The 20,137-nt window shown below is 52.4% G+C and overlaps 7 protein-coding genes across 7 annotated transcripts; 5 read left to right on the plus strand and 2 right to left on the minus strand.

Moving 5' to 3' along the window:
* The first annotated feature begins 1,634 nt into the window (after positions 1 to 1,634).
* Positions 1,635 to 8,486, plus strand: TrAtP1_008920 (uncharacterized protein). Its single transcript, XM_014087108.2, has 3 exons — positions 1,635 to 3,056; positions 3,145 to 6,332; positions 6,404 to 8,486. The coding sequence occupies exons 1-3, from the start codon at positions 2,541 to 2,543 to the stop codon at positions 7,323 to 7,325; spliced, it is 4,626 nt and encodes a 1,541-aa protein (XP_013942583.2). The 5' UTR covers positions 1,635 to 2,540; the 3' UTR covers positions 7,326 to 8,486.
* Positions 8,487 to 8,867: 381 nt separating this feature from the next.
* On the plus strand, positions 8,868 to 10,781 carry TrAtP1_008921 (uncharacterized protein; the record flags this gene model as incomplete). Its single annotated transcript, XM_014087109.1, has 2 exons — positions 8,868 to 8,944; positions 9,008 to 10,781. The coding sequence occupies 2 exons, from the start codon at positions 8,868 to 8,870 to the stop codon at positions 10,779 to 10,781; spliced, it is 1,851 nt and encodes a 616-aa protein (XP_013942584.1).
* A 282-nt stretch (positions 10,782 to 11,063) lies between these two features.
* On the minus strand, positions 11,064 to 13,824 carry TrAtP1_008922 (uncharacterized protein). The gene is made up of 6 exons (XM_066114099.1): positions 13,718 to 13,824; positions 13,046 to 13,337; positions 12,805 to 12,998; positions 12,310 to 12,747; positions 11,748 to 12,239; positions 11,064 to 11,661 (listed from the first exon to the last, which is right to left on the minus strand). The coding sequence occupies exons 2-6, from the start codon at positions 13,300 to 13,302 to the stop codon at positions 11,273 to 11,275; spliced, it is 1,770 nt and encodes a 589-aa protein (XP_065970192.1). The 5' UTR covers positions 13,303 to 13,337; positions 13,718 to 13,824; the 3' UTR covers positions 11,064 to 11,272.
* A 670-nt stretch (positions 13,825 to 14,494) lies between these two features.
* On the minus strand, positions 14,495 to 15,953 carry TrAtP1_008923 (uncharacterized protein). Its single transcript, XM_014087110.2, has 3 exons — positions 15,785 to 15,953; positions 15,654 to 15,726; positions 14,495 to 15,594 (listed from the first exon to the last, which is right to left on the minus strand). Exons 1-3 carry the CDS (start codon positions 15,830 to 15,832, stop codon positions 14,681 to 14,683), a joined length of 1,035 nt encoding a protein of 344 aa, XP_013942585.1. The 5' UTR covers positions 15,833 to 15,953; the 3' UTR covers positions 14,495 to 14,680.
* Positions 15,954 to 16,218: 265 nt separating this feature from the next.
* On the plus strand, positions 16,219 to 16,805 carry TrAtP1_008924 (uncharacterized protein; the record flags this gene model as incomplete). The annotated part of the gene is made up of 3 exons (XM_014087111.2): positions 16,219 to 16,236; positions 16,307 to 16,594; positions 16,701 to 16,805. The coding sequence occupies 3 exons, from the start codon at positions 16,219 to 16,221 to the stop codon at positions 16,803 to 16,805; spliced, it is 411 nt and encodes a 136-aa protein (XP_013942586.2).
* A 1,021-nt stretch (positions 16,806 to 17,826) lies between these two features.
* Positions 17,827 to 18,240, plus strand: TrAtP1_008925 (uncharacterized protein; the record flags this gene model as incomplete). The annotated part of the gene is made up of 1 exon (XM_066114100.1): positions 17,827 to 18,240. The coding sequence occupies one exon, from the start codon at positions 17,827 to 17,829 to the stop codon at positions 18,238 to 18,240; it is 414 nt and encodes a 137-aa protein (XP_065970193.1).
* Positions 18,241 to 19,478: 1,238 nt separating this feature from the next.
* TrAtP1_008926 (uncharacterized protein) lies at positions 19,479 to 20,117 on the plus strand (the record flags this gene model as incomplete). Its single annotated transcript, XM_066114101.1, has 1 exon — positions 19,479 to 20,117. One exon carries the CDS (start codon positions 19,479 to 19,481, stop codon positions 20,115 to 20,117), a length of 639 nt encoding a protein of 212 aa, XP_065970194.1.
* Positions 20,118 to 20,137: the final 20 nt, after the last annotated feature.

Genomic DNA, 20,137 nt, shown 5'->3' on the forward strand with positions numbered 1-20,137 from the left:
CACCGCATGGAAAGGTACATGTACTTCAAGTTGATACTGGACGAGCACCGCAGAGCACGTACCCACTCGCAATCCCCTGGCAGGAATCCGCTGTCTCAGCAGTGGACGAGCCCCCTATTCCAGACGAATTGTTCTAGTACATGCATGCGCCTGAAGCTTGCTCGCAGTGGCCTGTGAGGCAAGACAAGACACGTACCTGCGCGGGTTCTCGTGCATGCATCTGCGTGGCGATGGCCTCAGCGCGTAGCGCCAGCCTCTGCCGAAGATTCTGACAGGCGCCCTTCCGGCAGCGACTCAGTGACAGCGAGCCGGAAAACCTTGGAATCAACCTAGCGCCGCTTATTTGGCGATAACTAATTGCGCCCGTCAGGCAAATGGCTGCCACAAGGAGCTGACACATCCACGTTGAGGCGGCTTGTGTAAGCAAAGCCACAAACAGCAAACCTCGATGACGGACCCCTCGTATTTACGGCGTTTTCTTGTCCCTCCTAGCTCGAGCCTTGGCTTTATCCGCTGGCTGCGCTGCTTCGCTGCTTCAGAGGGCCCCGGTGGTGGTGCAGACCGCAGACACTGCCTCCTCCGCCGGGCTCTTAATTAGGCTGTGCGGAGCGCCTCATGACAATCGGGGCTGTCGTGCACGCCGTAGTCGATCAGAAGGCGTGGACGCCACAGTTTAAAAAAGATGGAGGAAGCGGCCAGAGACAAAAAAACCATGAGGCTAAAGAGAAAAAAGGAAAATTTTAAAAATTTCTTATATGTCTAGACTTGCTAGCGCGGGTTCTGTCATCTACTCCGCGGACAGGCTTACCAAACAGAGCAGCCCGGCTTTTGGGCGTTGCAGATGGGATGGATGCATCTCGTGTTGCGTGCATGTACATGTAGCGATGCTCGACGCAGCTCCTGCTTGTAATAGGAACGTGGTAGTACCTGTAGCGCAGGCTGAGGACATCCCTGCCAGTGGCTGGTTCGGTACCTCGAGCCCGCTGGCCGCCCGGTGCTTCAGGCAAGTCAAGAGCCAGAAACCAGGGGCTCAAGTCCGTATTCCGAGCAGCCTGTCCATACGGCCCTGAAGGTACCTCGCTGGGCGCGATACTTCAAGTTGTTGCCGGACATAGAGCGCTGCAGTTCTCCGTGCACAGTGGGCACCGCCTTATTCCGGGGAGGGGCCCGCACTCCACCGGCCTACAATAGAAGCAATTGATTGATGCTGCTACTGTACAAGTACTGTTCAAGAACAAGCACCGGCTAGGTGCAGTGCACGCAGCGATTGGCGAAGGCATGGAGGCATTGCATGCGTTACTCGTGGGACATGGGCCAGGACCTGCGGTTATTAGGTGGTACAAATATAGGCACGCTTCAAGGGGTCGGGGCGATCTAGCCTCTGGATCGCTGTCTTAGCAATCACCCGTGCTCCGTGCCGTTGACGTCGAGTCGCGATGCCCGCGGATGGACAAGGCCGTGGCCGAGGATAAGGAACTGAAGAGAAAAATAAAAGAGGCCACGGGGCCAGATCTGCTGCTACTGCACCCTGACGTACGGCGGTTTGTATGTAGACAGCGAGATATTGCCCGCAGTAGAGTAGTGTGAGCGAGCAGAGGCTGCTGCTACAACCAGGGCACGGCATTAGGCGCGATGACGACGTTGCGCTGATGCACCGATTTAGAAGGCCCAGCGGCATGGATTACACACAGCCGGTCCGTCACTTGTGCAAGTACTGGCCACTAGGAAATACCTGGGGGAACGGTGCGGACTCATCGGCGAGCAAGTGCCCATGCTGACCAATTTCGTGTCCATGCACTTCTCGCGGCTCCTCAGGTCGGTATCGGTATGGACTGCAGAGACAGCGACACGGCCAGAGACAGAAGAAGCGCCAACCCCCCCCAGCATGCGCTAAACCCGCTGCACCCTTCTTCTCCTTCGCATTCCCCTTCTGATACTCCCCTTCTCTCTTTTTTTTTTTTACGACATCCTCGTGTGGGGTTGGAAATATCGTCGAGTTTGCGCCATCGGATTCGGTCGGTCGGATGGTCCGGGAACTAAGTCCACAGCGCGCCGTAACCTCCGCTAAAGGCTACATGTACTTTTTTTCCCCGTCACCCAGCCCACGTTACAGGCGACAGTAGATCCATCTGCTATACCCGTGCTTTCATTCTTCTTTCCTGCTCCTGCACTGTTTCTCCGCCTCCCTCAACCTCCAGCTTCATTGTCGCCCGCGACGACACGTGCATCATCGACGTTCTTTGTCGAGCCCTCGGTGCGCTTCAGCCTCTGCACCCCAAAGGGTCCCTTCCTCCCGTCTCGCGCCTCTTCCTCTCCAGCAACCACTCGCTCGCTGTTCGCCACGAACCGTGCCCTCGACCCTGGGCCGTGCCTGTTCCCCCCCCGAATCGTGTCCGTCGAATCCCCCCTAGTATCGATTACCTCGAAGCGATTATCCCATCGTTGGCTCCGTCACTCGTTTTGACGCCGACTCTTCCAATCCCCGACCTGGCTGGCCATTAACGGCTGAACGGGCAATTGCCCGCGACATCGCAGCCACAATGAGCGACTCCGTACCGCCGCCGCCGCCGCCGCCAGCTGAAGGCAGCGGCAGCCCCAAATCGAAGCTGGCCAAGACGCAGAGGGCGAGATGGGCTACCCGCAGGATGACGGTCAAGAGCAGCGCGACAAAACGCAAGTCGCTGCTCGATCGCATGCAGCACAACAGGACGACGTCCAGCGCCAGCGAGAAGCGCCGCAGCGGACGAGGTGGTGCCGGTGCTCCAGAGCAGAACCCTGACGGCGATGATGGTCAAGACGACCAGGACATCAAGCCTACTGGAGATGCCACCGCCCAGTCCGATGACGGCTCCGAGGACGACAAGGAGAACCGCCAGCTCTACTTCAACTTGCCGCTCCCCGATGACATGCTGGAAGAGGGCCACCCCATTGCCGAGTACCCTCGAAACAAGATCCGGACTGCAAAGTACACTCCTCTCTCGTTCATTCCAAAGAACTTGTGGTTTCAATTCCACAACATTGCCAACATTTTCTTCTTGTTCTTGATTATCTTGGGTGTAAGTACATCTGTCAAAACCTTTAATCCACCCTAGTTTCGTCCAATCTCCCCGTATCTAACTTTAATCTTTCAACTCTTATATGTAGGCCTTTTCCATCTTCGGCACTGTCAATCCAGGATTGAACGCTGTCCCACTTATTGTCATTGTTGCCCTTACCGCCGTCAAGGATGCCATTGAGGATTACCGAAGAACTATTCTTGATAACGAACTGAACAATGCCCCTGTCCATAGACTTCACAACTGGAATAACGTTAATGTCGAAGAGGACAATGTTTCCACCTGGAGAAGATTTAAGAAAGCTAATTCGAGATTTTTTGGGCGCATGTGGCGTGCTATTCAGAGCACATGGTCCAAGAAGGCTCGCGCTGAGCGCCAGAAACGCAAAATGCCTGTCATCGAAGACGAACCCCGAGCCTCGATTGACTCCGTCCGCACCAGAAGACATCGCGAATCCATGGCATCGCCGCATGAACGCCGCGAGTCCTACGTCTCTAACCCGGATGATATTCTGATGACGCCTGTTTCTTCGCCTACTCCCAACGCCCTCCGGTTTGAACCCGATGAGGAGGACGTGAAGCGAGCATCGGCCGCCGCCGTCATGAAGTCGGATCTGATCAACTATGATATCGAACCCAAGGGTGCCCGCTTTGGAAAGGACACCTGGAAAACCCTGACAGTCGGCGATTTCGTGCGTATTTACAAGGACGATGAACTCCCTGCTGATGTCATCATCCTGTCCACCTCCGATCCCGACGGCGCTTGCTATGTTGAAACGAAAAACCTCGACGGCGAAACCAACCTCAAGGTTCGACAGGCTCTCCGCTGCGGTCGTGGCATTAAACATGCTCGTGACTGCGAGCGTGCCCAGTTCCGCATCGAGAGCGAGGCTCCCCAACCCAATTTGTACAAGTACAACGGTGCTATCAGATGGCAGCAAAAGATTCCTGGGTATATGGAAGAAGAACCCGAGGAGATGACCGAGGCCATCACCATTGACAACCTGATGCTGCGTGGCTGCAACCTGCGAAACACCGAATGGATCTTGGGCGTTGTCGTCTTTACCGGACATGACACCAAAATCATGATGAACGCTGGTATCACGCCTAGCAAGCGAGCGCGCATTGCCCGTGAAATGAACTGGAACGTCATTGCCAACTTCATCATCCTCTCCATCATGTGTTTGCTCGCGGCCATCATCAACGGTGTCGCCTGGTCTCGAACGGATGCTTCTCTGCATTTCTTTGATTTCGGCTCCATTGGCGGCAGTTCTAGCGTCACTGGTTTCGTCACCTTTTGGGCAGCCATCATCGTCTTCCAGAACTTGGTCCCCATTTCCTTGTATATCACGCTGGAAATTGTTCGAACCTTGCAGGCAGTCTTCATCTACAGCGACGTGCAAATGTACTACGAGCCAATCGACCAACCCTGTGTCCCCAAAACTTGGAACATCTCCGATGATGTTGGTCAGATTGAGTACATCTTCTCCGACAAGACGGGAACTCTTACCCAAAACGTCATGGAGTTCAAGAAGGCTACAATCAACGGACAGCCATACGGAGAAGCCTGGACTGAAGCCCAAGCTGGTATGCAAAAGCGCCTCGGCGTCGATGTCGAAAAGGAATCTGAGAGAATTCTTGGCGAAATCGCAGAGGCCAAGGTGCAAGCGCTCATTGGCCTCCGTAAAATCCATGACAATCCCTATCTCCACGACGAAGCTGTTACCTTTATTGCCCCGGACTTTGTTGCCGATTTGGCTGGTCATCACGGAACCGAGCAGCAGCAGGCCAACGAAAGCTTCATGCTTGCTTTGGCTCTTTGCCACACTGTCATGGCTGAACGCACTCCTGGTGATCCACCAACCATGATCTTCAAGGCACAATCTCCCGATGAAGAAGCTTTGGTTGCTACCGCCCGCGACATGGGTTTCACTGTGCTGGGTAACAATTCGGATGGCATCAATGTCAACGTCATGGGCGAGGATCGTCACTACCCGCTTCTCAACACCATCGAGTTCAACTCCACTAGAAAGCGAATGAGTACCATTATCCGTATGCCCGACGGTCGAATTGTTCTGTTCTGCAAGGGTGCCGACTCCGTCATCTACGCTCGGCTCAGGAGGGGCGAGCAAAAGGAGCTGCGACAAGTCACTGCCGAACACTTGGAAATGTTTGCCCGCGAGGGTCTGCGTACCTTGTGTATCGCTTCAAAGGAGCTCACTGAATCGGAGTACCGCACATGGAAAAAGGAACACGATATCGCCGCTGCCGCTCTTGAAGACCGCGAGGAGAAGCTTGAGGCCGTTGCCGAGCTCATTGAGCAGGATCTTATGCTTCTTGGCGGTACCGCTATTGAAGATCGTCTCCAGGATGGCGTTCCCGACACTATCCAGCTGCTGGGTGAGGCCGGTATCAAGCTCTGGGTTTTGACTGGCGACAAGGTGGAGACTGCTATCAACATTGGTTTCTCCTGCAACTTGCTCAACAACGACATGGAACTGATTAACATCAAGGTCGATGAGGACGCTGCTGAAGGCGAAGGCGCCGAAGACGTCTTTATTGGTCTCATTGAAAAGAGTCTGGATGAGAATTTGCGATCATTTGGCTTGACTGGTAGCGATGAAGATCTTGCTGCTGCCATGAAGAATCACGAGCCCCCGGCTCCCACGCATGGATTGGTCATTGATGGCTTCACCCTTCGATGGGCCTTGAATGAGCGCCTGATGCAAAAATTCCTCCTTCTCTGCAAGCAGTGCCGCTCTGTTCTGTGCTGCCGTGTCAGCCCTGCGCAAAAAGCCGCTGTCGTTTCCATGGTCAAGAACGGACTGGACGTCATGACTCTGTCTATTGGTGACGGCGCCAACGATGTTGCCATGATTCAAGAGGCTGATGTCGGTGTCGGTATTGCTGGTGTCGAAGGTCGACAGGCTGCCATGTCTTCTGACTATGCTATAGCGCAGTTCCGGTTCTTGCAGCGCTTGGTGCTTGTTCATGGACGTTGGTCGTACCGTCGCCTGGGAGAGTCTATTCCCAACTTCTTCTACAAGAACATGGTCTGGACTTTCAGCATCTTCTGGTATTCCATCTACACCAACTTTGATATGACCTATCTCTTTGATTACACCTACATTCTGATGTTTAATCTGTTCTTCACTTCGGTGCCTGTTGCCATCATGGGTGTTCTCGACCAGGACGTTTCAGACTCCGTCTCCTTGGCCGTACCGCAATTGTATCGCCGTGGTATTGAACGCTTGGAATGGACGCAGAAGAAGTTTTGGTTAGTCCCCCCCCCCCCCCCCCCTCTCTCTTTAACATTTTCAATGCGCATTTTTACTAACAACCTAATAGGCTGTACATGCTTGACGGTATTTACCAGTCCATCATGGTTTTCTACATCCCGTACTTGCTATTCATGCCTGCACGACCTGTGACCGAAAACGGCTTGGTTATTGATGACAGATTCCGCCTCGGAGTGTACATTGCGCACCCCGCTGTTCTGACGATCAACGCTTACATTTTGATGAACACCTACCGATGGGACTGGCTTATGCTACTCATCGTTTTCCTCAGTGACATCTTCATCTTCTTCTGGACAGGCATTTACACCTCTTTTACTTCATCTGACCAGTTTTATGGAGCGGCCAAGGAGATATACGGAGAGGCCACCTTCTGGGCCGTATTTGTGCTTGTTCCTGTCATCTGCCTCTTCCCACGATTTGCCATCAAGGCTCTTCAGAAAGTCTTTTTCCCTTATGATGTCGACATTGTTCGTGAGCAAGAGAGGCTGGGCGCCTTTGCTCACCTGAGCCAAGAGAGCAAATCGATTGAAGCAATCAGCGACGAGAAGAGCCAGAAGAGCAAGTCATCTGGCAGCTCGCGAGGAAATCACAATCAGTATGCAAGTGTTGACGAGGATCTCCGCCCAATATACCCCCCATCAACAGTGACGCGAACGACCACGCAGATCGGCCACAGTCAGACTGGCAGTGACAGCACAAATTACACGGGCAACCGCTACTCAACGGAAGTGCCAGCGACTAACCGCTACTCTCTTGAAGTGCCGATCACGCGACCAAGCATGGATCGGGCAAGACCATCATATGATCGTATGCGACAATCCATGGACCGCATACGGTATAGCTACGAGGCCAGTAACGAGTTTACCTCTGCTGCAAGGCTGTCTCGTATCGAATCAAGCCATTCACATGCAGCCGCAGGTCTGGGTGCAAGATTGCGTGGGCTGTCATTAACAAAGAGCGCCAATGTATAGACACGGAACTGGAGTGCTTCAGGAAATTCATCCCTTTCGTTGTATATTTGCATTACGACCAGTCTCCTTTATCCCCTACTTCTCCGTTTGTTCTATATTGTTTTTGAAGATGTTCTTGACGCATGATGCTTGATATCCAAGCATCATGCTTTGAGACATTCATGCTTTTGATGATTTGCATGAGCGATCTATGAATTGCTACCCCTCCAACCACCTCTGTTAATGACACACCTGCGTTCAGGCGCGCGTTGAGACGCCCAGTTGCTTTTCTATCGTGATGCATATCAATGCTGCAACGCCTGCAAGCAATTATGAAGCCCGCCCACCCGTGGAGAAAAAAAAACAAACGAAAAGATAAAAAGAAGGAGTAAGGGGAAGCTGACAGACATGTGGTTGTCTGGACCTTCTTTATAAAGAGAGGAGGCTTGATATTTGCATGGCGTTTGAAAAGGAAACGGGAGATTATGGGACTGCTTTACCTTTTTGCTTTTTACACTTTCATTTTTTTTCTTTTTTTCATTTTGGCTGAAAGATGCATTATATCTCTTCTTCATTCTGCTTACACTGCTTTTTTATTCGTCTCGTTTTTCTTCAATCCTGTTTATTCCTCTTTTCGCTGCCTTCATTTTCTGGTTTTTTCCTGCATTCTAGAGATGAGTAGCGACGCAAATCCTCCCATTCCCTCAAAGAGTATATTTCCGCCCCCTTTTCATCATTATCATTATAACAACATATTGCGTTTTTTATTGCTCAGATGGAGTAAGAGTCGGGAAAGAGTGAGGGGGTTGAAGAAAGAGAGACAGTTGTTCTATTTATTCTTTTTTTTTTTTTTGGTTGCTTTTTCTTCTCTTTTTCTTGAATGTTTGAAAGTGTGTAAAGAAAGAGCAAAATGTGCGCGAAGCTGCTTTTGCTCTGGAAAGGGGGGGCTTTGGCGTTGAAGGGGACAGGTGGCTCGAGAGGAAAGAGAGAGATTGGCCGCGAAATAAAGAAAGCCTGGATATGATGCTGTTGTTGTGCGTGAATGGTTGTGAGAGTGGTTGTGGCATGGATTTTTAGTTATTAGTAACAAGTAGTAACAGCTTTTGTTTCCTTTGCGAGGTGGAAATTGAAGAAGGCTTTTTTATATATACACACATATATGCATTTCATGATGGCTTTGCATTTATAATCTTTTCTCACTTTTGAAGTTTGTGTTCTGTGGATGTATTTGAGACTGGTCTTTGGATCTTGAACGTGCATTTTATTGAGATTTGGGTATCAAGTAGCAGAAAATAGGTAAGGTGTACAAGTCGAAGCACTGCAGTCTTATTGGACAATGCCTCTTATTGGACAATGCCTCTTTGACAAGGTGCCTGACTAAACCAACCAGACCCCACCTTTTAACAGCTCAATTCAGACGACGTTCCAGCATAGCAGCAAAATCATCCGATTCTCTCCTTTAGACACACCTCATCTTTCATCCTCTCTCCTTTCTCCTCTCCTCCCCGTCCGTATCTTCCCTTTCTCCATCTTGCAGGTGGCGGCTTAGACGGATGCGAGACAATGGAGCGTCTCGTGGAGCGGCTGGCTTCGTCTGTAGGCGGCGCAAGTAGCCGCCTGGGCTCTCGGCTTGATATATCGTGCGTTCTTATCTCTCTGCATCTATTCATTGAGAAAACAAACATAAACTAAACTTTTCCCAGACCTGCTTTACTCCAAGCCTCCTTCGTCCTCCTCGCCACCTTCATCTGCGGCCTCATCGTCCGAGCTGGCGCCGCCTTTGCTCAAGCGTCCTGGGCGTCCGATCCTCGCTGGTACCTCGTATATCCGCCACAGCTGCCCGAGAAAGAAACGACAGTCAAACAGACCAGTATAAGAATCCCCGGAAGCTCGGCCATCCAATGCTACGCGCCCGCGACGGGACAATTCCTCGGCACCGTCGAAGCCACCACCGAAGCCGGCATCGATCGAGCCATTGCCGCCGCGGCAGAAGTGCAGAGGAAATGGGCCAGCACGACGACCTTAACGCAGCGTAAAGCGGTCCTGCGCTCGCTCATGAAGTACATCATGGACAACGCCGAGCAGATTTGCAAGATTGCCGGCGTGGACAGCGGCAAGACCATGGTGGACGCCCAGCTGGGCGAGATCCTCGTCACCGTCGAGAAGATCCAGTGGACGCTCGCGCACGGCGAAAAGGCCCTGCGGCCGTCGCGCAGACCGACCAACCTGCTCATGGCGTACAAGCGCAACACGGTGCACTACGAGCCGCTGGGCGTGGTGGCCGCGCTGGTCAGCTGGAACTACCCCTTCCACAACCTGATGGGCCCCATCATCAGCGCGCTCTTCAGCGGCAACGGCATCGTGGTCAAGGTGTCCGAGCAGACTGCCTGGTCGAGCAGGTACTTCCTCGACATTGCGCGCGGCGCCCTTGCTGCCCACGGCCACGACCCGGAGCTTGTCCAGATGGTGGCATGCTGGCCGGAGACTGCAGGCCACCTGACGTCTCACCCGGGCATCAGCCACATCACCTTCATCGGCTCCCAGACCGTCGCCCACCACGTCGCCGCCAGCGCCGCCAAGAGCCTCACGCCCGTCGTCGCCGAGCTCGGCGGCAAAGACCCCTTCATCGTGCTCGAGTCCGCCGGCGGCAGGAAAGACGGCGACCTCCCCCGCATCCGCGACATCATCCTCAGGGGCACCTTTCAAGCCGCCGGCCAGAACTGCATCGGCATCGAGCGCGTCATCTCCTCCGGCGCCGCCTACGACCGCCTCATCGAAATGCTCGAGCCCCGCGTCAAGGCCATCCGCCTCGGCCCCGACGCAGACATGGGCGCCATGATCTCCGACGCCTCCTTCTCTCGCCTCGAAGAGCTCATCGCCGAAGCCGTCTCCCAAGGCGCGCGTCTCCTCGCCGGCGGCAAACGCTACGCCCACCCAGACCACCCAAGAGGCCACTACTTCCAGCCCACGCTCCTCGTCGACGTCACGCCCTCCATGCGCATCGCCCAAACCGAATGCTTCGCCCCCGTCCTCACCATGCTGCGCGCAAAGTCCTCCTCCGCAGAGGACATCCTCGCCATCGCAAACGCACCCAACTTTGGCCTCGGCGCCTCCGTCCACGGCTCTGAGCGCGACCCGGCCCTGCAGCCCATCGTCCGCGGCCTCAAGGCCGGCATGGTCGCCGTCAACGACTTCGCCGCCTACTATGCCGTCCAGCTCCCCTTCGGCGGCGTCGCCGGCTCTGGCTACGGCCGCTTCGCAGGCGAGGAAGGTCTGCGCGGCCTGTGCAACATCAAGGCCGTCTGCGAGGACCGCTTCGGCTGGCTGGGCGTCAAAACGGCCATCCCTCCCCCCGTACAGTACCCTATCGCGAGCCAGGATCGGTCCTGGCGATTTACTCAGGGCGTGGTGGAGGTGGGATACGGTGCGTCGGCGAGAAAAATTGCTGGTGTGACCAAGATCTTGAAGAATATGTAAACGTGCCGTATAATAATAACAGGATACATGTCTGACTTGCCTGGCGTTATTGAAAGAAGAGATAATTCCATTTCCGCGAGAAAAGTGAATGGCAGCTAGGTATATATACATATATTATCAACCAATATTAATTGTAATAATAATAGACAAAATTCATCACAAAAGAGGCACGTACTCACATCAGGGCGAATGCCAGTTGCTATCAGTCCTCCGCTATTAGGTAGGTAGCTACTGGCTTTAGTGTTCAAAGTCACATTATTGATGGCTCGGAAAGTCAATAGTAGCAATCTCAGGTTGATTGATCATAGCTATTCTACCCATTCTTGATATAGTTTCAAGATACCCTAATGATTCAGCTATGATTCTCTGTTAACCTTGTTAAAAATCCTTATCCCTAGTATTGTCCGTTTGCCCTAGTTATAACCATTGAATTGTTCAGAAATAAAAGACCGCGCCATAGTAGACTGGTGATGAACGCGCAAGGTAAGCGTTTACCAGCCAGCTCCAGCAGCTGGTTGAGCGGCGTCGGCTCCCCAGCCGCCTCCAGAAGCATTGGCAGCTTCGTTAGCATCGTTTCCTCCGGAGTTGCCCCAGCCCCCGCCAGAATCGCCTTGGACGTTATCAGCTGTGTTCCATCCTCCACCCTCATCGCCACATCCCTCACCGGCACCTGCAACATCATTTGGGTCGAAGTCAGATTCGGTTTCAAACTTGACCTTGGTTCCACTGGACCAATTCTCCGGGATATAGGCTTGAAGGAAATCAGGAATATCCTGATTAGTCTCCAACAGAGTCCTCGTGAGTACACTCGCTAGGGGCTCATCACGCTCCGTGAAGAATGAGGTCGCGACACCTCGGTGACCAATACGACCGGTGCGACCTAGCCAGAGAGTTAGCCACTGTCATATAAATATTTGACTGGGGACTGGGGACTGGAAGCTAATATCAGAAAAAGTGAAATCATACCAATTCGATGCGTGTACTCCTCAATACCACCATATTCAATCGATGGTAAGTCATAGTTTATGACGTGCATGACGTTGCGGACATCGATGCCGCGGGCCGTCACGCCAGTCGCGACGAGAATGGGAGCCTGGCCAGATCTGAAGGCTCGCATAGCAGCTTCTCGCTCAACCTGTGTGCGGTCACTATGGATGGAAGTGACCGGCAATTTCATATTGAACAAAAAGTCATCAAGCGTGTCGGCAGCTTGACGACTGTTGACAAAGATGATGGTACGAACACCATTCATCTCTTCGAGCAGAGTCAGAAGAGTTTCATTCTTGCCTTCTCGGCTGACTTCGACAATCATCTGCTTGATATTCTCTGTGGTGCTGCCGGCACGACCAACTCGGAAGCGCACATGTGAATCACACAAGTACTTCTTCGCAAGGTCTCGCGCAGCCTTGGGAAAGGTGGCAGAGAAGAGGCCATAGTAGACATTTCCCACGTCTTGCTCTGTATGATGAGTCATTTGTTAGTGATCAGTGGCCCATGGAGACTAACATCTTCAGAAGAGAATACTTGCCTGCACCAGAGAGAATAGCCTGAAGTTCAGACTCCCAGTCATCGTTGAGCATCTCGTCAGCCTCGTCAATGATCATGTACTTCAAGCGGCGGAGAGACAAGACTTCGGGACGTCCGATGAAATCTTTGAGACGACCAGGAGTTCCAATCAAGATGTCGCAGCCTCGAGAAAGAAGGCCGCCCTGTTCGCGGACAGGAACTCCTCCGTAGACAACGCAAGGTCGGAGCATGGAGCGGTAGCAGAGCTTGCGGGCTTCATTGAAGATCTGCACCGCCAATTCACGGGTAGGGACAACGACAACGACAAGTGGCTCCGCGATCACGTTGTCGACTCCCTCTTGGAATCTGGCGGGGTTTGGCCGGGGAGCACCCAACTTCTTCGCTTTTCCCATGAGCTTGCTTAGGATAGGGATAAGATACGCGGCAGTCTTTCCAGAACCTTGAGGCGCGTTAGATGTTGAAGTTGAACAGAGAGAAATAATGCCGGGGTACTTACCAGTCTGAGCTACACCAATCACATCGTATCCCTGAAGGATAGCTGGGATTGTGAACTTCTGGATCGGAGTTGGCACCTCATACCCACAGAGCTCAATGTTTCTCAACATTACTGGATGAATGCCTGCATCCGCAAACGTTTTGATGTACTCGATACGTTGAGGCCCTTCTTGGATGACCTCGATTTGCTCGATCCTTGTATAGTTAGCATGATGACTGTGAACAAGGGATGGGAGACAAACTTTGAAAAATCGAGGCCAGTCTGGCGATCCCGACGGGACTCGGGATCTCCAAACAGTTCTACCTCCAGTTCTTCAAAAGCTGGACCGACATCTCCATACTCATCCTTCCACTGGTAAACTCTGGCGTTTCCATCCCAGGTGGCAGCTGTTTCGGCCTCAGCCATTGCAGTGTAGTCGAATGCCGTGCGCTCGACCCAGCCAACGGGAGCAGCCTGATCTCCAGTCTCCACGACCGATCCTTCTTCTGGAACTGCCATGTTGAATTGGGGATGATGCAGAGTTGATCAAGGAGCTAGAAATAATAGTGTACTGTCAGAATGTTGATTCAATCTAGAGATGAAGCTCTGCGAAGAGAAGGGATAAAGGACGTGAGTTTTGTGTGAGGAAGGCTGTGGGAGGAGCCTGACTGCCAAGTCAGAGAAAACTGAGAGTCACTTGACAAGGAAATCCTAGGCGACGACATGCCTTGATGACGACTGCCGATGACTTGAGGAATCTCAAAGGGTTTGAGTAGAAGAGCTGCACAGAGAATTGAGGAATGCAGGAGAAACCTGAGGGAGAGAGATGAAGAGATGATGCTGCAAAATGATGCCAAGAGAGAAGAAAAGAAATTTCAACTCTGAAGACGCGTGGAAGGGATGGGAGAGAAGATCATGGAATGAAAATACCTGCCTTGGCGAGAAGATATCCCAAAAGTCAAAGCACCGATGCAGCAGTGCCTGGCAACTTCAAGGACAAAGAGTGTTGGCAAAAGGGCGAACCTGTTTGACAACTTGTGGCGTTGAAGAAGAAGAGAGAAGAGGGAAGAAGAGGAGGAAGAGGGAGGTGGGAGGCCTTCAAATAGTTGAGAGGCAGCTGCACGTGCGCCGGGTGCTTCCTCAGGAATCAAAACAAACCTCTGGAGATTCAGGAGCCTTTAGTGAACGATGTGCACCCAGAGGTGTGCTTTGGGGCGAGGAAAAGGCCTATAGATGAAAAGAAGGGGAAAGAATAGGGGAGAAGGGTGCCTAAATGACCGCTATAGTCTCGATAAGGGATTGCACTTGACACCCAGCTGCATAGCTGCACAGCTGCACATATTGAAATCGAGTTGCCATAGTGATATCACTTCTTTGATATTCTGATGAGTAGGAATATGCATAGTCCAAGCCTCAAAAAAGCATTTTCGAGCTCCATGCCGCATCCTTGCATAAGGAGGTTGTTTTGGCGGGAAGCTGCACAATCTCTATGGCTGCAAATAACCGCATAGGATACGATAAAGTAATACGCTGCCTGAGTACCGTATTCTATCTCTCTTTTTATTGGAGTAACTTGTGCTGTCCTATAGCAGTAGCTGCGGTGAAAGGAGAGGTAGCTGAGCTTTTCTATCATGGAGAAGGAGACGCCAAAACTACATTTGCTTCTAGAATTTCTCACAATGGTAAAACGAGATAAAAACGGTGATCGAATCACAGAGCTAGGGATAATTTATTTTCGTAACTCTATAGTTGGATTGCCGGATACTAATTTCCCATAATACGCCGTCTGCCCATACGCGAGCGCCCAATATCAAGAAGAAGAGAAAGGAAGAAACATTACTTTGTGATCTTTGCTTTCAAAAGAAATCATTATAAAGGGTATCAGGCAACATTCTATTTACCACAGATCCAATAACCATTGGTCAGTCATCAGTTGTGAGTCGGAGCCATTGTAGTCTCGCATCCCATCTGTCAATACCTGATCGAGTCCAGCAACTGCCCTGCCCACCGCGCCGCCCTCTTTCTTCGCCTTCTCGATCCCCTTTGTAATGGGATCCATAAATTTGCGAGACAAAACTCCCTGTCTTGATTCTGGACTTGCGTACATCTCGCTCTCTTCGTCGCGCCTTTCTCCATAGAGGTTCAGGTATTCAAAGGCGTGTGGATCACGGGGTATCCTGTACAGGTTATCCCAATAGTCTTGAGGACTCCAAGGAACGGGAGTTGGCGGCTTGAGTCCAACCCGAATGAATCTGGTCAAAATCGATATCTGGCGGGCGAGGATCTGGGCGTCCTTTGCTCGAAGTCCGGACCCTGGAGCCGATGTCCATCCGGCCGCTGATGACGACAGGGACCAGCCCATGATGATGCAAAACGTCTTCAAAGTTTTGAACCATCCACCAGGGACGGCGACAAGCTCATCCTCAGCCACGTCGAGAAGCCATTCCATAACTCCTAGTGAATCGCTGCTGATATCAGCCGAGAGATGGGTCATGCCAGCGCGAATGAACGTGATGGCTTCTCTAACGCTGTGTTTTGCTTGGTCTTTTGGAAGTGCGCGAAGGAGCTTTAGCAGCTGGCTTCGCACTGGTGTCGAGCTATCTGAGATGAGAGGAAGAACTTTCAAGAGGATGTTGTTTGTCCCAACGGGGTTGACTGGAGGTTGTGAGGAGAGTTGGCTGGTGAGGTAGGCCAAGGCATCGCGGCGTTGTTTGTCATTCCTTGAAGATGAAGCTAGAGAAAGATTGTGTTTGAATTGGTGAACAGCGTCTGGGGCAGCAGTTGATAATGACTGCTGGTTCATAACAATTGCTGGAAGATGTCGGCATTAGCCTTTTGCATTGTGAAAGGATGTGGGCAGGCTGTCGTACCTCTGGATTTAAAGCTGGTGTCTGTGAAATTTGAAGCCTTTGGAGCAGTTTTGCCTACTTTATACTTGGGTTTCTGCTCATATGTGAGTAAAAATGGCATTTGATCGGATAGAGCATATGAGAGATGATACCTGAAAATCCTTCTTCTTCTCCTTCTTCTTTTTGGCGCTGGAACCCATCTTGACGGCGATTTATTGGGAGCAGTTAAATGATGCTATAGATGAAAAAGGACAAAAAAAGTTGTAAATTGTACTTGAGTTTGAGTTGTCTTTGGTATTATCCAATGAGATCCCATGCACTTTATCAATGATTTGATATTTTCGATGCGCCGCAGATTCCAGATGCCGCTGGTGGGTCGACAAATTTTGGCGGTGGCGCAGGGCAGAATTGCAATGTGCCGCGCGACCAGAGCTACGTCAATGGAGCCGCTCGCATAGTGGCACCCTGAGGAGAGCTACTGGATATGAACGTCTTGGTCGCATCTATCGACATCTAGAATTCTTAAGAGATTTACTTTTTTTTCTTCTTACCTTCAAAGGAAAGCGCACGCGCAGCTATCCACAAAATGTCAGAGAACCCTACGGTACGAGAAGCTCCAAACTACGCTACATATTCCCTCGATTTGCGCCTTTAGCTAATGGCTTTGTCTCTAGACAAACGGGCACGACGCCCTCGAGGAGAAGCTTGGTCGCCTCGTTAGGAAACCCGGCGTCAAGGCAAGCATGGTCCTAGACAGAGCAAGCGGCGCAATCCTCAAGACGAGCGGCCAGGTCGACGCGCTCCAGACAGCAAAGGCGCGAAACGCGTCGACGGCCGCCTCCTTTTCCAACGATGCGCCCGCAGCGGAGGAGGGCGAGTCGCAAGCCATCGAGGAGTTTGCGGAGATGATCTGGAATTTCGTAAACAGCTCCGGACAGCTGGTACAAGACGTGGACGAAGAGGTACGCACGCACGACCCTTGCTGCGACGCTTCCCCCTCTCAGCCCCCCCCTTTTTTTTTGATCATCTACGTTGGCACGATGATGGGGAGACTAACTTGGGTTGCAGGACGAATTGAAACTACTCCGATTGCGAACGAAACGACAGGAGATTGTCATAGTGCCCGACCAAAAGTACCTGCTCATAGTTATCCACGATACTCAACCGGCTTGAAGCACCCCTTCTTCTTTCTTCTTGATATAGGTACGGCAGGATACAAAAGGGGCTACATTATAATATATAATACAGAGGCGAAACAAACGATATAGACGGCAACGGAAGAGCGCTTGCGCCAAAGAGGGCACAGGGGCACTCACCATATGCGGAGTTGGGAATTACGAAAGAAACGCAGAGACGGCCGCTTAACTCCGCATTGTATACGAGTAAACCACCAGGGGAGCAGGGAGCTTTGGTATTGGTCCTTATTATTACTGTTTTAATGAAGCATAGCTATACGGCGCACAGGATGGCGAAATGATACCCCCAGGAAAACGTTCATGCCTATCGAAACACGTGCGTAAATGATATTACAACAGGCACGGAGCTGCTGCCTGGCGTGACAAGATATTCCTGCGGAACAGCCGCTTTTCTCACCATCGTGCGGCATCCTTTTTTTTTTTTTTCATGGCGTCCCTCCTACGAATGTGTGTCTGTGGTGTTGGTGGACTGAATCAAAAAATATGCAAGCGCCGTCTGCTCTACTTTGTGTGATCTACTGCTATTAGTACTAGTACAACCACTATTTGTGCAGATAGAAATGCTGCTCAGGCTACATATCAGAGAGAGAAACACGCAGGGCTTGGCGCTCGGCTGCGACTCAGAGTAATTTCAATCTCGTTGGCCGCGCGGCCCCAGCGAGTGGCCAGGAACCAGAGAATAGGATAGAGTTATCAATCTCAGCAACTTTGATAACCCTTTTTCTCGGCTCCCTTGAATTCTTGGCTTCTGTGATCTTCGGGGGGTTAAGGTTGGCGCCAAGAGTTTTTTTTGGTGTCGTTCATGTGAGGGACCTCCTTCTGCAGCACAATGCCAAGTACCAGAATCCGCCAATCCTCTGGTATTGACTCTGAGCAGATCAATTGATGCACAAAAAAAGGTTCTGTCATACTGTACATGTACATTGAAGATACATGCAACCACTCTCATTTCAACGTAAGCCTTGCATCCAATGCTGCCGCTTCGCTGCAGTACGACCATGGTCACGCTACGGGGACAGCAGAATGCGCCCATTTTCGGCGCCATCCATCCCCTAAAGTCTTTCTATTGTCGCCTCTGGTACCACCGCAACGGGCGGGTGACTGGTGATCCATCATACGAGAGAGAGGGAAAAGAGCGACTCCCGCCTAGGGGGCCTTTGCGACAGGACCCAGCGCGGCCAATCAGCTGCAGGCTGCTGCAGGGCTTGGGAGGTGAACAAACAGCCAGTTCCAGCCAGTTCCAGCGCAGATCTGGACGAGGCGAGCAAAGGAGCGCTGATTGCCGTCCCCAGCACGCCAGATGGGCTCAGATGGACCAGGAGCGAAGAGGCCCCATTAATTACGGCGTTAGGGAGCTCGAGAATGCCATGCCGCATTGCGTGCCGCTGGAATTGCTTGCTGAGGCGCTCTGATGGCGCAGCGCAGCTCAGGGGGGAAATGGACCCTTGCGCGCCGAGAAGGCCGCTGGACGGCCCCATTCCACGGGTGCCGTAACGCGAGCACATCAATGCCTGTACGGCACCGGCTAGTGCAGCTGCTAGGCGTTTTGGGGGTCCATGTCCAGGTTTCTACTCCAGTAGCTCTACAGGCAGCTGGCAGAGAGGCATTGAGCGCAACGGGTGTGGGTGGCATTCGCTTGGAGACTCGAATATTCAGGCAGCAGATGACTCTCTGCAGTTGTACCTGATTTACGTGTACGTACAAGTACCGGGTACGAAGAGGACTTGTTGCGCCGGCTGTGATTTACAGTTACGCCTGCCTATTTGTAAAATGCGGGGGGAATCTAGGGACCTGCCGATAGACCGGTGACTTCAAGATGACAGCGACAGTGACAATAACAGGCGGGTGGCGAGCAATGCCACGGCACGCGACCCTGTTTTGCTCTCGCCGTGCAGAAGCCGTCTTGCCAGAAGCCAGGCGGCGAATTGCAAACAGCTGCATGCACGCCGTACGAACTGCTCTTCTGCTTCAACGGACACCGCGGCGAGCCATTCAGCATCCTGGTAGCGGCCCCCCACGCCCCCATCCTCGGCTGCTTGACAAGCAAATCAAAACAAAACAGAGCAAAACAGCGGGAGGGAGAGGGAGAGGGAGAGGCAAAGCAGCGCAGAGCAGAGGCAGCAATTGTCGGCTGCTGGGTGGTTGTCTGTAGAAGCAGCAGTGCAATCACAAACAGCTAATTCTGCCTACTGGCCCCCTGAACGCCGGGACGCTGCAGTGCAAGTAAGCTTCAAATGTCTCATTACAGTGCCCTTGCTTTGCTGCCAACTAGCCACCTGACCACCGCTTCCGAGAATAGCGCTGTCTCTCCTTGCTGGAGCAGTCCCTTTGGCTGGTCCCTTGTCTCTGTTTGAAGCTGTGGTTGGTGGCGCCCCGCTGCTGATGGCCAACTCTCCGCAGCTAAATTGGGCCTGCTAACTGAACCCGGAGATCCGGCGAGATCGAACCATCTTCAGTGCCATTTTTGCTCTGCTGTCGACTTGTCTCTTTTTTTCTATTTTTTTTTTTTCTCTGTCAAAATTCCTTTCGCCGAGGGTCCAGCGAGCTTTCACCGAACAATCAAATACACATCTCACAAGTGCTTGTTGCTACCGGCTAATGCATCCTCCATCGAACCCAACTAGGTAACGCCCACCAGTCCATAGAAGAGATGCAAGCAGCGGTTCCGACCCAATTCCTCAGTGACGATGACGTTGAGAAACTCTTTTCTGGAGCTCCCCAGTACTTCGCCCGCAGCGAGAGTCACTTCCCCGGCGCGCCTCATCCCAGCGTAGCCTTTCCCTTTGACGAGGAACTGGAGATCCGCGACTTGACCGACCATGTCCAGATCGAAGCCAAGGCCTGGCGGGGCGTCACTGTGTGGCCTCACCTGACGAGGGACGTCAACCACGACCCCGAGGCCAAGCAGGAGGTCGAAGACACGCGCAAGGCCCATTTCCACGTGCGGTGCTGTGAGCGACCCAACATGCTGAGCATGCAGGGGCTGGAGAAGGGCACCATGGGCTACCAGGCTGCTCTGGAACTGGCCGTCAGCGACTCGCTCGAAGAGGAGCAGTTTGGCTTCGAGAGCCTCGGCACAAAGGCCCGCGCCGTCGTCGAGGCTCGTGAGCGCATGCTGTCCCGCGACGGCTGGCTACATCGTCTTCCCCAAGGAGAGCTGCTGGATCGGCTCAGGCGCAATGGCGAGATCTACCGCAACAACGATTTTGGCAAGAAGCCGTCGACGGAGACTTACAATGACCTGTTCCACGTCTTGATGAGGCCAAACAAAATCCCCCCCCGTCGATAAAAAGGACTCCCACAGCCTTC

Source organism: Trichoderma atroviride, chromosome 4 (assembly GCF_020647795.1).
Source record: "Trichoderma atroviride chromosome 4, complete sequence".
NCBI classification, from domain to species: domain Eukaryota; kingdom Fungi; phylum Ascomycota; class Sordariomycetes; order Hypocreales; family Hypocreaceae; genus Trichoderma; species Trichoderma atroviride.

What these genes read in the sequence shown, in the direction of transcription:
- TrAtP1_008922 (XM_066114099.1), bottom strand. Translation starts at nt 13,302, where the DNA reads ATGGCAGTTCCAGAAGAAGGATCGGTCGTGGAGACTGGAGATCAGGCT. An exon ending in GATTGGTGTAGCTCAGACTG is followed by an intron (nt 12,748 to 12,804) that starts GTAAGTACCCCG and finishes ACGCGCCTCAAG; the next exon opens with GTTCTGGAAAGACTGCCGCG. An exon ending in GGCTATTCTCTCTGGTGCAG is followed by an intron (nt 12,240 to 12,309) that starts GCAAGTATTCTC and finishes CTCATCATACAG; the next exon opens with AGCAAGACGTGGGAAATGTC.
- TrAtP1_008920 (XM_014087108.2), top strand. Translation starts at nt 2,541, where the DNA reads ATGAGCGACTCCGTACCGCCGCCGCCGCCGCCGCCAGCTGAAGGCAGC. An exon ending in TGTTCTTGATTATCTTGGGT is followed by an intron (nt 3,057 to 3,144) that starts GTAAGTACATCT and finishes TCTTATATGTAG; the next exon opens with GCCTTTTCCATCTTCGGCAC. An exon ending in TGGACGCAGAAGAAGTTTTG is followed by an intron (nt 6,333 to 6,403) that starts GTTAGTCCCCCC and finishes ACAACCTAATAG; the next exon opens with GCTGTACATGCTTGACGGTA.
- TrAtP1_008923 (XM_014087110.2), bottom strand. Translation starts at nt 15,832, where the DNA reads ATGGGTTCCAGCGCCAAAAAGAAGAAGGAGAAGAAGAAGGATTTTCAG. An exon ending in AGAAGAAGAAGGATTTTCAG is followed by an intron (nt 15,727 to 15,784) that starts GTATCATCTCTC and finishes ACATATGAGCAG; the next exon opens with AAACCCAAGTATAAAGTAGG. An exon ending in CACCAGCTTTAAATCCAGAG is followed by an intron (nt 15,595 to 15,653) that starts GTACGACAGCCT and finishes GACATCTTCCAG; the next exon opens with CAATTGTTATGAACCAGCAG.